Raw genomic sequence first — 13,440 nt, forward strand, 5'->3', positions numbered from 1 at the left:
AGATTATTACTATTATTTTATTTTATCAAGATCACCTGTTGCACAGAAAAGAGAAGGGGGACCAGAGGCACGGATGTACACAGAGCTCTTAGCTGGCTCCGCATGCTATTACTAATATTAGTAATATTATTAACAGTATTATTGGAAGATGGGGCATAGAGTTCAGCTTGGGCTTTTCTCTTACTGCCTCTACCTGTGTGCAGTGATGATGTCTCTGCAGGGGGTGACCTTGGGGACGGTGGTGAGGTGGTGGGGCTTGGTGCAGTTTCTGTGTCTGCCCATGCTGCGCAGGAGCTTTTTCAGTCTCTTCCCCCTGGGCGTTCCCCACACAACGCTTCAGTCATCCGGCTGTCCCGAGCCTTGATCTCCTTTAATCTGTGCTGCGATTTCTCCAGGATACCCTGGGAAAATCTCCCAAGATTGAGAGTGACAGCGCTGAAGCCGGGTGGAAATGGGTCAGAAAAAGTTGGCCGTAGGAGTGTTTGCCTGGAATAAATCTGATCTCTGCTTTCAAAGACGTGTTGCGGGAGAGTGAAACAAAACATGCTCTGCTTTAAATGCTGCTTTTTCATGCCTCAGTGGTGACTTCAAAGCGGGTCCAGCTTCAGGCAGGCTTCAGCTGGGAGTGCTCGGCCAGTGCTGAGGACTCCATGTGCCAGCATCCTCTTATCGGCCTGACCAGGCTCTTTTCACCATTGCCTTTGCTTTTGGCCACACTGGAGGATCCCCGGGGCATTTGCATCCTCGGGGGGTGCCTGGCACTGGTCCCTGGCTGAGCCCTGCTCTTGTTTCTGCCTTCAGGGGGGGATGATCGCTCTGCTGCTCTCCATCCTCTGCCTGGTGATGATCCTCTACACCCGTCGGCGATGGTGCAAGCGGCGCCGGGTGCCACAGCCCCAGAAGAGCGCCAGTGCTGAGGCGGCCAACGAGATCCACTACATCCCCTCGGTGCTGATCGGGGGCCACGGGCGGGAGAGCCTGCGCAACGCCCGCGTGCAGGGCCACAACTCCAGCGGGACGCTCAGCATCCGTGAGACCCCCATCTTGGACGGCTATGAGTACGACATCACGGACCTGCGGCACCACCTCCAGCGCGAGTGCATGAACGGCGGGGAGGACTTCGCCAGCCAGGTCACCCGCACCCTGGACTCGCTGCAGGGCTGCAATGAGAAGGCCAGCATGGACCTCACGCCAGGTGGGGATGGGATACGGGGCATGGGCTGAGCTGGGTGCTTTCCAACCCGTCTGCTCTTCATGGTTCTATGCAAATTTGCCTTGAGTATTTTCCTTGGTTTTCTGTTTTTTTTTGTTGTGAGATGTTGGTGGCATTCTGAAGGTGCTTCATTGCTGGGAGACTTTGTAGCCAGTTGAGAGCAGTCCCTGCTGGGTGAGACATGGCTGGGGCAATGCAGGATGGAGTTTTGAGTGAAAGGGCTGTGGTTCCTATGGCCCGATTGAGAACCAGAATGGTGTCCCCTCCAAGCTACTTCATGGTGACCTCCAAAATTCCTTCATGTATCCCAGGATTTCCAGTGTCTTCTTTAGCTGAGATTTTTTGTAGCAAAATTATACTTGCCATCAGTATGATACAGAGGCAATGCTGTCTTTTGATCACCAATGCAGCTTCTTTGAAGCTTGTAACATACTTGTTTGTTGGCCCTATTACCAACTGCCCCATCCAACTGGAGCCTTCTGAACTGAGACATAGTTTTGGAAGGCCACAGTCTGGACCCTAAATCTCTCCAGGCATTTTATTTACACACCTGGGCATGCAGAAATGACCTGACAGGCTGAATGTTAAATCTCAGCCTTTGGCTAGCTTGGTGGAGGTGTTGGTCTCCTTCAAGCTTTGAGGAAGTCATGAGGGTGCATTGGGGGCAGCTCAACCCATTGGCCATGGCATCCTGGTCACTTCATGCAGATGCTGAAGATGGATCCAAGAAAATCGCTCTCTTTCTCTCTCCTTTTCTAAAATCTTTTCTGCTGAAAGATTTTGCCTTCAATTCTTCCTACTCAGGGAGTGATAATGCCAAGCTATCCCTGATGAACAAGTATAAGGACAACATCATTGCCACCAGCCCTGTGGACTCAAACCACCAGCAGGCCACGCTGCTGTCCCACACCTCCAGCAGCCAGCGCAAGCGCATCAACAACAAAGCACGAGGTAGGGGAGTCCCTGGGGCAGACAGGGTGCTCTGGGCTTCCACCCACCTATGCTCCAGCAGTTCGCTCCTCCTTGGGATGGAAAAATAGGGCCAGTGTTGGGCAAAAGCATGGAAAGAAGGGTTTGGGTAGAGATAGCTGAAAAAGTGGTGTCTGCAAGGATTCAAATGGTGTTGAGTTAAAGATGAAGATGGTGTCAGGCTTGGAAAATATTTTATGATACTCGCATGGCCATGGGGAAAGCTGAAAGGCAATGGGAACCCTGGCAGGGAGCATGGCTGTTCATGGTGGAAAGGGGAGAAGATGCTGTCCCTGCTGTGCCCAGCAGACAGGGCTCCTGATCTTCAAGTCATGGCTTGCCCTGAACCGGTAATGTTGGATGTGGTGCCTTGGGGTCACACAGTGCCAGCCCTGCCGTGACCACGCTTGGTGTCCCCTGCAGCTGGCTCAGCGTTTCTCAACCCTGAGGGGGACTCGGGGACAGAGGCGGACACCGATCCCCAGCTGACCTTCTACACGGACCCCTCCCGGAGCCGGAGGCGCAGCCGAGGTGGGTGCAGGTGTGGAGGCGGGTGGCAAGCCAGGGCTCCTCTTGCCTTGTTTGTTGTTGTCTCTCTGCGTTTGGAAACTTCTCACTGGCAAGCAACGGAAACCCAGGCACAGTTCATGCTGCTGTGGGCAGGCACCAGTCCCCGTTCCCACAGAGTGCTGCCACTGCTCTCTGGCGCAGTTTCTCAGCAGAGGATGAAATATATTCTGATTTTTTTGCTGGAGGCTTCTCCCGAGCTCTGGTGTGTATTAATGAGTAACACGCTTCAAAGCCTAGCCCGTGACCTCCTGTGCTGCTGCTCGGCACGGTGCTGCTGTGGGTTTGCTCCAGCACCATGCGTGTACAATCTGTATGTGCAGCAGAGGATGGGGACAGGCTTGGTCCCCAGGCAGGAGTCTCAGCTCACTGCCCTGCATCCTCCCTTTGGGAGGTTTTCTCCTCTGGGAAGGAGAGTTTGTGTCTGTTTTCCTTCATTGAGCCTTGTTTGATGGATGGTGCCTTGTTTTTCTGGGAGTGGTGGGAGTGGGAGTCATCTCCTGTGCTGGGGGCTGGGAGGTTGGTTTGGGCTTTGTCTCTGCAGGGAATAGCTCAGCCTCCAGCCAGCTTTTGCGACTCAGGTTCTTCAATTGAGAGACTTAAAGTCAAAGACCTGCACACCCTAAGGAGTTAGGGCTCTCCAGTGCTTTTTCAAAGGCATCCAGGAGCCTGTTGTCATGGCAAAATTAACCTGAGAGAAGTGCCGTGAAGAAGGAGGGGAGGAAAAAAGTGAAATTGCATTTACCTTTCTTCTCCTCAGTATCTCTGTTCTGCTTTGAAGTTTTGCTGCTGCAAAGGTCTCAGCATGCTGCAGTGCAGGGGTGCAGGAGAGAAACTCGCAGAGAGACCTTCTCCCAGAAGACCCCTGCTGCAGCAGGTGGAAGGGAGGGTCCCACAGCAAAGGCTGCTTCATTCTCTTGAAAATCCAGAGCAATTCAGCTTGATTGGATTGGTGCTGGATTTCCAGTGAGCTGGGCATGGTCTCTGCACCCTGAGATCTCCTGGCTGCACCCCAAGATCTTCCTGGGTCCCCCAAGTTTGACTTTGCTTTAATTATTTTCAGTGGGGTCCCCTCGAAGCCCTGTTAACAAGACCACATTGACCCTCATCAGTGTGACGAGCTGTGTCATCAGCCTTGTATGCTCCTCCCACATGAACTGCCCCCTTGTTGTCAAGATCACCCTCCACGTCCCTGAGCACCTCATTGCTGATGGTGAGCACGCCACAGCCTTACCCACTCCTCCTGACCCATTCTGTAAGCTGTGATGGAGGAGAGGAGAGAATGATGGAGGGGACAGATGCAAGATGGGTACAGGATGGAGGGAACAGGCGTAGGACAGAGGGTACCGGTATACATGGGGGATGGGTGCAGGACAGAGGGGATGGGCGCAGGACTTGGGGGACCTTTGTGAGATGGAAGGGTCAGGTAAGGGAGGGAATGGACCATCATGGAATGAAGGACATCAGTATGGGACAGAGGGGACAGGTGTGAGACTGAGGGGATGGGTGTGGGATGGAGGTGGCGGTAGCGGGACAGAAGGGACAGGCACAAGATGGAGGGGGCTGTCACAGGATTGGAGGAGACAGGCATGGACAAAGGGGGCTATCATAGGGCAGAGGGGATGAGCACTGGAACAGAGGATTTGCTGTGGAACAGACAGGGCTATAGAGTGAACCGTCATGGGATGGAGGGGATGGCAGTGGGTTGCCACTGCTGACTCCCCTCTTGGTGGCAGGGAGCCGGTTCATCCTGCTGGAGGGGAGCCAGCTGGATGCCAGTGACTGGCTGAACCCGGCGCAGGTCGTTCTCTTCTCCCAGCAAAACTCCAGTGGGCCCTGGGCCCTGGACCTCTGTGCCCGGCGCCTCCTGGACCCCTGCGAACATCAGTGTGATCCTGAGACCGGTAGGTGGTCAGATGGTTGCAATGGGTTTAGGAGCTCATCTCTGTCTGCTCAGCCTAGCTTCAGTGGGAAGATGCTTTCTTGCCTTGCTCCACGTGAGATAATGAAGCTGCTGGGTGCCCCATGTGGCTGCAGGCTGGGTTTGGCAGGGAAGCACGTGGAAAGTCTTGTCCTTCCAAGACCCTCATGTCCTCCCCTTTCTCCATAGGTGAGTGTCTCTGCTACGAAGGTTACATGAAGGACCCTGTGCATAAGCATCTCTGCATCCGGAATGAGTGGGGAACGAACCAGGGGTGAGTGTACCTGACACAGCATGCCCATGCTTGGACCATCCACACAGGAGCTGCTGGGCTTCAACAGCAGCATAGTAAGGCTGTGGCAAATCCTCTTGGGTAAAAGAGGCATCTTGGTGAATCATAAAGTCAGTGCTTGGCTGACCTCTGCAGCAGGACTGCAAGAGGCAAGGATTTCTAGTCTTTCAACTAATCAGAGGTGATGTGGAAGAGGCCATGGCTAGATTTCAGAGTAAACACCCCCTAAAGAAGATCAAGGCTGCTCCTCTTCCCTTTGCTGGCACTCTCTTCAGCATCTTGCATTTTGTGGGGTTTCAGTTTGGGTGTATGAGGTGTCAGAGGGAGGCTGAGGTTGGGCTGTGGGCCCTAGTGGAGGAGGGAGGCCTCAGGTTAGGGATGCCCTATTGAAAATTGGGCAAATCAGATGCTTCAGTGCCATGGCCTGAGGGAACAGAGCAGTCACTGCTCCACAGCTTTACACCTCTGAAAGTGCAAAGGAATTTCTTCTGATGTTTCAGCAGCAATTTGGGGGGGGATCCCAAATGTTCCCATCTCTCTGTGACCTTGAGCATGCTTCTGATGGCTCTTAACACTCATGAGTCTCTGATATGCAGATGGAGACTTCCAGAGATGGCTGGAGGTAGAAAGACAAGCTGGTGCAGAAAGCCAGGACACCCCCAAACTCGGAGGTCCCATGTGCATTGGCACCTTCCTTCAACTCCATTTTTCCTCCCCTCATCTTGCTATGCTGCAGCTGGATTTGTGGCAGCCCTGCATGTGGCAGGATGCCCTCTCTGAAGTCATTAGTCTTCACAGTGGGGAGAGAAAAATCATCAAAGGCTGGGCTTGGCAGCACCCGCACTGTACTGCTGTGCTGGAGGATGGCAGCCGTGGGGGGCTGCCCGTGCTGGCTGGCCCTGCCTGCAATCCTGTTCACTGGGGCCTGGGGAGAGCACCACTGCTCTGTATCCGTTTTAAAAGCAATTTAGCAATTGAACCCCATGTGGAGCACCAGCCAGCAGCAGGAGACAAGGGCCACTGTTGTTGTGGGTGCTCTGAGCCCAGCTGGGACAGGGCAATGCTCATGACGCAGGTGGCCGCATGCTGGGGCTGTGCTGAGTGGTGCGGTCAGGGTTCCCAAACCGCAGCTGGGAAAATACAGGCAGAAATACAGCTTCCTGCCCTGTTCATCGCCAGGGGATAAGTGTCTGACAGGGATGTCCTCAGCTCCTCTGTGCCCATCTAATAAGAATCACTGAGTGATGGTGGCTGGGGCATGTGAGGGTGTATTCCTCCTGCCAGGGACTTGTCCATTTTGGGATGTGTTTGGTTTAGGAATGGGTTAGAAAGAGCCCACAGGCACCCACAACCACACATGACTTTGATGCCAGCCTGTGCCTCTGTCAGAGCTACCAGCAGTGTGCTGAACCCACCACCCTGCAAAAAGCAAGAAGGCAAATTACTTTGTTGGGGCAGGTAGTAAAAATGGATAAGCCCTGTGGAGAAGAATTTGCTTCCTTCCCGTTTGCTTTTCCTTTGCTCCTGGGTGTGTGACTGCAGCTTCACACTTTTCCTCCCATGCACATTGCTCTTCTGTTAGCTTCTTCCTGACCTAGCTGCTCTGTTCTCTAAAGGGAGAGAGCTTTCAGTTGAATTGGAGAAAAAAATATAGGTGGTAACAAGCAGGAGAGAAGCCAAGGGGAAGAAGGACAAATTAATTCCTGAAGCCCTCTGGACCTGTTCTCAGATCCAGACCCAGCTGTAGTCTTAGCAATGCCACTCTGAAAGATGCCTAGGACCCACTCTCTTCCTTTGGGGAATTTAGGGCCACTTTTCAGACACAGCTATATCCCAGTGTCTCCATAAGAGCCTTCTCCATGTTCATGCTTGAGCTTCTGCTTTCCTTCTGCAGCCTACTTGGCTAGGATACATGTTGCCTTGGGTCTCTCCTTATATGCCAAAGTTAGCTATGACAAATTGTATGCTGTATTTCCAACATCCTTTTCTGTTTTGGGCAGAGAAACCTAGCAGATCTCATTTCCCCCAAGGTGCAACACAGCCCTAGACTATGATGGGGCTGCTGAAGTCCTCCTGCCCTTCTCTGGGCTCTCAAGAAGGCTTTGACACTGCGGTGTCAGAGCTTTTTCAATGCCACCCTTTGAGAGCTCCTCTCTTGAACTGTTTGAAGCCAGGGTAATTTTGTGTTTCTTCCTTGAACTTGGCAGATTTTTGTTTCAGAAAATGGCAGCAGCTGAAACCACACTTAACTGTCCCTGCTGCAGCTTCCACTATTTATAGGGGCTCTTGAAAGCGTGTCCACCCTAAGCATTGTGAAGGCCAGCTTGATGTTTAATGAGGGTTTTTTTCTGCACTGCAATCTGTTCCTGATGTCCAAGGGCTATTTGGTGCAGCTCTGTCAGCAAGGGCTTGTGATGGTGGAAGTATCTTCTACCTGTCCCCTTGGACCCCTGGCCTCCCCGGGGTCATGTCTCTCTCTCATGTCCAGCATCTTGTCAGAGCCCCTATAACTGAAGAACTTGTAACTTTAACCTGGTATTTATGTTTTTTTTTGGGTGGAGGCTGAGCTACCAGGCCGTGCTGTCTTTTGTTGCACTCCAGCTCACTCCAAACTCTAGCCTAAAAAGGGCTGTTCACTGGCTCACCTGATAGAGATGTTTGCAAATCCCCCATCTCAGGGCAAGATCAACTGTGCCTGAATTGTTTCTGACCATTGTTTCTCCAATATACTCCTAACTCCTCCAATATTGGAGCGATCTGCTGCAGCTGTGGGTAGCACAAGCCAGGCGGCAAGTCAGTCCCCAGAGAAGCCACGCAGCTCTTAGCAAAGGGGAAGTCAGTAAAGCAGGAACAGTGGGCTCTGCAGATCCTTCTGTGTGTGCTTGGGATCAACATGATCTGGTTATGACCTCTTTTGCTTTCCTAGGGTGGCATTTTTATCTGAAAACTCATTCCAACCCTTTTGTTTAGATAGGTTTGCCATTGGTTTGTTTTATTTACAGTGATTACGGGTTGACTTGGAGTCTGTTCACTCAGCAGCATCTAATTTTGCTCATGAAGGTGAGCTCCTGTTTGAACTTTATTGGTGATGGCAGCAAGGCTTTGTGTGTTGTGTGTATTTTGGGTACCATGCTGAGATCCATGCCTCTGTGGTACATCTTTTGCCCAACACATCCGGTCCCTAAATCTTCATCGATTTTTCAAAAGTAAGACATTTTTGATCATGGGTAGCAGATACATTTGATCAGCTGCTTTTTTTGTGCTTCTCTTCATCTGTTTTAAACAAACCTGGCTGTTGCTGCTTGTGTGTTCACAGTCTGTCTTCCTACTTTGATATGCATTGTTAATTAGCTGCTTTTCCGCTCTTAACACTAACATTTCCCAAGTAGGATGCAGTTTCCAGCAATCCAGCCAATCCTGCCTTGTCTTTGCTCATCAAACCCAGTTCCTGCGGTTACTTTGCGGTATGACTTGACCAAAAGTCAAATCAGCTCATTCTGCCTTTAGTTAATGAACTGTTACCTGCCCTCATTTGTACTTCATCTCAGCCCTTAGATCAATCCTATGATGGCCCATGGCTTTCCCATCCCCATGTGCTGTTCTTGCCTGGATGCCCTTTTCAGACACCCGATGAGATTTAAGGTGGTCTGCATTTAAGAGGTCTTTATCAATGTGCCCTTTCAACTTGTAGCGGGCTTTACCCCAGCATGGTGAGGCTTTAGGTCACTTTAAGGCAATTTAGTGAACGTGTTTGGCTGGGTACTCTCTTCCTCTTCTAGCAGCTGGCAAGTGGTGGCCACCACAGCCTTCCTCCCATGCAGGACAAGTTACCCCTTTCTCCACCCTGCATCCTTGCAGCCATTTTTCCCCACACAAGATCTGAATTAGCGTGATGGCCTGTGCCCTGTGTGCCCACCTGCCCTCCCTGGGGTGTCTCTTATGCATGCAGTTATTTCCCTCCCTGGCTGTACACCTGCTCCTCCTGTACCATTCCCATGAACTACCCTCTCCCCACCCCACAAAGGAGCCAGGGAAGCACTGAAGTGACAAGGAAAGCACTTTTTCTGCTTAAAGTCTTTTTTTCCCCCTTCTTCTCATTTTTCCCACCCCTTTTTTCTGTTTTTTCCCTCTGCCTCTCTCCATCCCCTGCTGTGCGCCTCGGCTTTGCGAGCTTAAAGGACGTCCAGATAAAAAGCTCCTCTTTCTTTCAGATCCTTTCACCAAACCACCCATCCGCCTCCTCCTCCCACCCCATTCTGCTTGCAGATTTATGGGCAGCCCAGGGAGAAAGTGCCAGCATTAGCATTTTTAATAAAGAGCTGCTTGGAAGGGATGGCAGCGGGTGGGGAGGTGGGAAGGGGAGAGGCATCGGCAGCTGAAGCCTGAGCAAAGCCGTTGCAAAGCAAATTCAGAGAGGAGCAGGGATGGGCATCACCAGTGGTAGAAGTTGGCAGCTCGGTGCTATCTGCCTTCTGCTTGTCCCCCATCGGGGTAGTGTAGGCTCTTCATAGGTCCCCACCTTGGTCATTGTGGAAACCCACTGGGGCTGCAGGAGGGGTGCCAGTGCTGCTGGGATGCTTCTTGTCTTTTCACCCTGGGTTTGAACCCCTGAGCTGCCAGTGAAGGGATATGGTGAGTGTCATTATGTGCACCACTTGCTCCCAGCTCACACTTGAAGCTGGTGTTCTGATGCCATGATGGAGCTGGGCATGGCCATCCTCATGCTGCTTGCTTTGTGGAACCCCCCAGGAGCACAGGGAGTCAGGGAATTAGACACAAAGTCACATATTTCAGTGTAATAACAGTAAATTACCTTCTTCTCCACCGGTATTTCAGCCACGCTCGCATGCAGCTACTTCTCAGAGTCTTCTGCAAAGACTCTCTCCTGCAGCCATTCTGACCTCCCTGCCAGCTCCTCTCAAACCAGCTGCTCCAGGTTAGCTCAGTGTGGTCACAGGCAGTGGGCTTTGATTGCTCGTCCCACCCCTCTTATTTAGAAGAGCTTTGCAGGGAGCAAAGACTGGCAGGAGCACAGTTCTCAGTGCTGGAAGTCAGTGTGGCCTTGTCCTCTTGGGGCCGCAATTCAAGTGTGGCTGGGGTCCTGTTGAGGTTGGGAAGAGCATCACCAGCAACACTAGGTTTGGTGGTATTTTGGGAGCTTCCACTCAAGACCAAAGCGAAAGCAAAGCACAGCTGATGGTCCTGCTGGAAAAAATCAGAGGCCTGAAGATCATTCCAGGAATACACTGACAGCCCTTTGGCCATAGGAACTAGCTGGCTGAGTGTGGAGAGTTTGTTGTTTCTCAACTGCCCTGGTGATCCCCTATTTTGTTGTTTCAGATGCCTGCCTACCTTAATGCCAAGGCTTGCAGGGAGCTGAGAGCTGTAATTTCTGGCTCGTTTAATCCAACCTGGTCAGGCACAGAGCAGCTTCTGATCAGTCCTGCTTTCTTTTGAGCTCTGACGGCCATGCAATCAAAATACCTGCCAAAAGCAACAAAAACCAAAGCAGGGATGTATCTCTAGTGATCACAAAATGCAGGGAAAGAGTCAGCTGTTTGAGCACATGTGCGTGCACAGGAGATGAAGGAAGGGGATAACAGAGTGACAGAGGCACAGGGGACAAGAGAGAGTGATGGAGATGGTGAGGTGTCCCTGGAGGAGGAGATCTCGCCCCATTCTCTGCAGCAGAAGGCACAAGTCAGCAAGGGAGTGTGGGTGGAAATGTCAGTGCTGAGCTCCTGGAGAGCTTCCTTGCAGATGAAGATAGACAAGTGCCTCTTCTTGAGCTGGAGGTCTTGCATGGAGACTGTTTCCAGGCTTACCTCATAAGGTACCATGTCCTTGCAAGCTCAGTGGTGCCTACAGCATTGGTTGTCTCCTGCCATGTAGGCACATAGCTAAAGGCTGAACATTCCTTTTAGTAGGCCTTTTGTGACCCCAACTAGAGGCAAAGTGGGGAAGGCTGGAGAGCTGCCATGTGGTATCTTCCTGCAGCATGGAAACCTTTCTCAGCTCAAAGCATCATCACACAAATTTTAGTCACAGATGGAAATTGCGCCCTGGGTGGATGCAACATGGCCTGGGCTGACTTCCATCTCCCAGGCAGGTGCAAACCCACCTACAGTGTGTCCCAGATGTGTTGGCATCCATTGGCTGCCAGATGTGCCATCCGGCAGAGGTCCAGCAGCCACCACACCTCTGCAGTGCCTGTCCTGTGTTGAGCTCTGCTGCAAGCCAAGAGCAGCTCTTCATAACTGCTTTTCTACCCAAGTCACTGTGGAACAATACCTTGCCTCTGCTTTTGTTCCTTGCCTGGCGTGCTCCTGAGAAGCAAGAATAAAACCCATCTGTGGGAGCACTGGAAGGCGGAGGCGTGTGGCATTCACAGTGTCGTCGAGACGCAAGGAGCGCATCGCTCTCTGACTGGAGCTGACCTCATTCAGGTCAATCCGATCTGGGGGCTGAATGTAATCCCCTTCTCCCAGCCGACCGGATGGGAAAATGGCATTGTATCCCAGCAAGGAAATGAGACGTGCACTGTAATCCTGCAATCAGGATTTTTTTTCTTTTTTTTTTTTGTCCTTGCTGAAATAACTTCAGATTAGAAATTAAAGTGCTTGTGCAGAAGAGCTGTAATTGCCTCTGGAGAAAATCCTCAGGCTTGTCAGCAGCACCTGATACTCTCACCCTGAATTTTAACAGCAGTGATGCAATGGGATGGAAAATCTTTCCCTCCCCAGATCTGAGCTCTTGCAAAGAGAATTTTGAGCTTTAGCTTTTGGGAGCGGTGTTTGTGCTGTCTAATTCAAAACCCGCTACAGTTAGTCCGGGTGCCTCCCTTGTTCTGCCATGTCAGCCTTGCTCTGCAAGTGGTGCTCTGCCAGTGGGGCTTTGCTGCTGGGGATGCAGAGCACAAGGTGTCATGGCCATGGGTGTCCCACCAAAGGGCACCGGCCACTGAATCATGATTGCACGTTACGCTGTACTACCTAGGGCAGCAGGGATGGAGGAGATGGGACCATCCTGCTTGGCTGCAAGCTTCCAGCTTGTCTTCCAGACCCATTTTCAGAGTCTCACAGCGGCTGAGGCTTCCTCAGTTCCCCTCCTGAAACAATGAAATCCAAGGGGAATAAGGAAGGTGGTGAAGCTGTGGCCCCAGACCTCACATGCTCCCTTGCAAAATCCTCACAGAGAGAGAATTCAGCTGTGGTTTAGTTCTTTTTGCAATTCGATGGCTGTGACACCAATCCCTAAATGAGGGCTGGGCAGGTGGTACCTGAGCATGCAGAAGCGTAATGCTTATGGATGTGGGGGCAATTGGAATGCACTATGTCCCAAAATAATGGGTGTGATACACCACTGACATGTTGGCAGATTGGGGCTGGGGTGAGGATCTGATGTTGTAAGAATCCCAAAATCAACATCTTGGAGGTGGGGCTATTTTATCACCTTGTCCTGGCTTGGTTTGAGTCATCTCATCCCAGGACCCCTCTGCACAAGAGCTAGGGGCTAAGCAGGGGAAGTGATGTGAGTGCAGCAGGGGCAATGCCAGTGTGATGTTTCTGGGTTTCTCTTCTAGGCCTTGGCCATACACCATCTTCCAGCGTGGCTTTGACTTGGTGCTGGGCGAGCAGCCATCCGACAAGATTTTTCGGTAAGTGGTAAAGGCAACCTGGTCAGCACATTTTGGGGCTCAAAGATATGACAGAGGGCATACGGGCAGGCTGGTACCCCAGCTGGTACGGCTGAACACAGCTGTCCTGTGCCACCTCCTGGGGACATGCGAGCATGGCTGGGAAGGTCCTACTACAGCTGCCATGTGGGATGCTGGATGCCCAGCAGTCCGTTCCTCTTCTCCGTTCCTGACAAGAAAAAGGTTTTAGCTCTGAAGGAGGACTTCTACCAAAAAGGGAAGTGTCTTTTTTTTTTTTTTTTTAAATTACCTAAATTACCTGTGCTTTTGAGGGGTCATTTGGGTGCAGAGGAGCCACACCACTGTGTGTCTGACACAACCCATCTGTCTTTGCTTGGGCTGGCATTCCTGCAAGGCAGGGTGGAGCTTCAAGGGCTTGGATTTGGGTAGAGGCAGCTCTCTGAACTTGGCATTTCACTCCATGCCAGCCTTTGCTGCTTTCGCTGTCAGGTTCACCTATACCCTGGGGGAAGGTATGTGGCTGCCTCTGAGCAAGAGCTTTGTCATCCCACCAGCTGAGCTGGCCATCAATCCCTCCGCCAAGTGCAAGACCGACATGACAGTCATGGAGGATGCAGTGGAGGTCAGGTAGGTGCAATGGTGGGGAGAGGTTTTTAGGATACATTTCAAGCAAACAAATCGGCAGTGTGTCCTTAGAGTGAGAAGACCAACTCAAAGCATGTGAGGGTTGATGAGCGCTGGGGCCCCAATCCCACACTTTGCAGGTGCAAATTAGCATGTGCTTTGATCTGCCCCATTTAGTGCCTGCAAAGCTGAGCTTT

General features: G+C 51.7%; 1 protein-coding gene across 3 annotated transcripts in view; it reads left to right on the forward strand.

Annotated features, from left to right (window-relative positions):
* Window positions 1-13,440, forward strand: part of ASTN1 (astrotactin 1) — a 53,088-nt gene that overhangs the window by 23,545 nt on the left and 16,103 nt on the right. For all 3 annotated transcript variants that reach the window (XM_061452046.1, XM_061452047.1, XM_061452044.1), the window contains exons 3-10: window positions 802-1,195; window positions 2,018-2,164; window positions 2,606-2,713; window positions 3,813-3,962; window positions 4,486-4,653; window positions 4,860-4,944; window positions 12,545-12,619; window positions 13,109-13,246. In XM_061452046.1, coding sequence (XP_061308030.1) covers window positions 802-1,195; window positions 2,018-2,164; window positions 2,606-2,713; window positions 3,813-3,962; window positions 4,486-4,653; window positions 4,860-4,944; window positions 12,545-12,619; window positions 13,109-13,246 — 1,265 coding nt within the window. The remainder of the gene's footprint in view (window positions 1-801; window positions 1,196-2,017; window positions 2,165-2,605; window positions 2,714-3,812; window positions 3,963-4,485; window positions 4,654-4,859; window positions 4,945-12,544; window positions 12,620-13,108; window positions 13,247-13,440) is intronic.

This window comes from Pezoporus flaviventris, unplaced genomic scaffold (genome assembly GCF_033815535.1).
Source record: "Pezoporus flaviventris isolate CSIRO_AGI_PZ_B2104156 unplaced genomic scaffold, CSIRO_AGI_Pfla_v1 ptg000013l, whole genome shotgun sequence".
Lineage (NCBI taxonomy): Eukaryota > Metazoa > Chordata > Aves > Psittaciformes > Psittacidae > Pezoporus > Pezoporus flaviventris.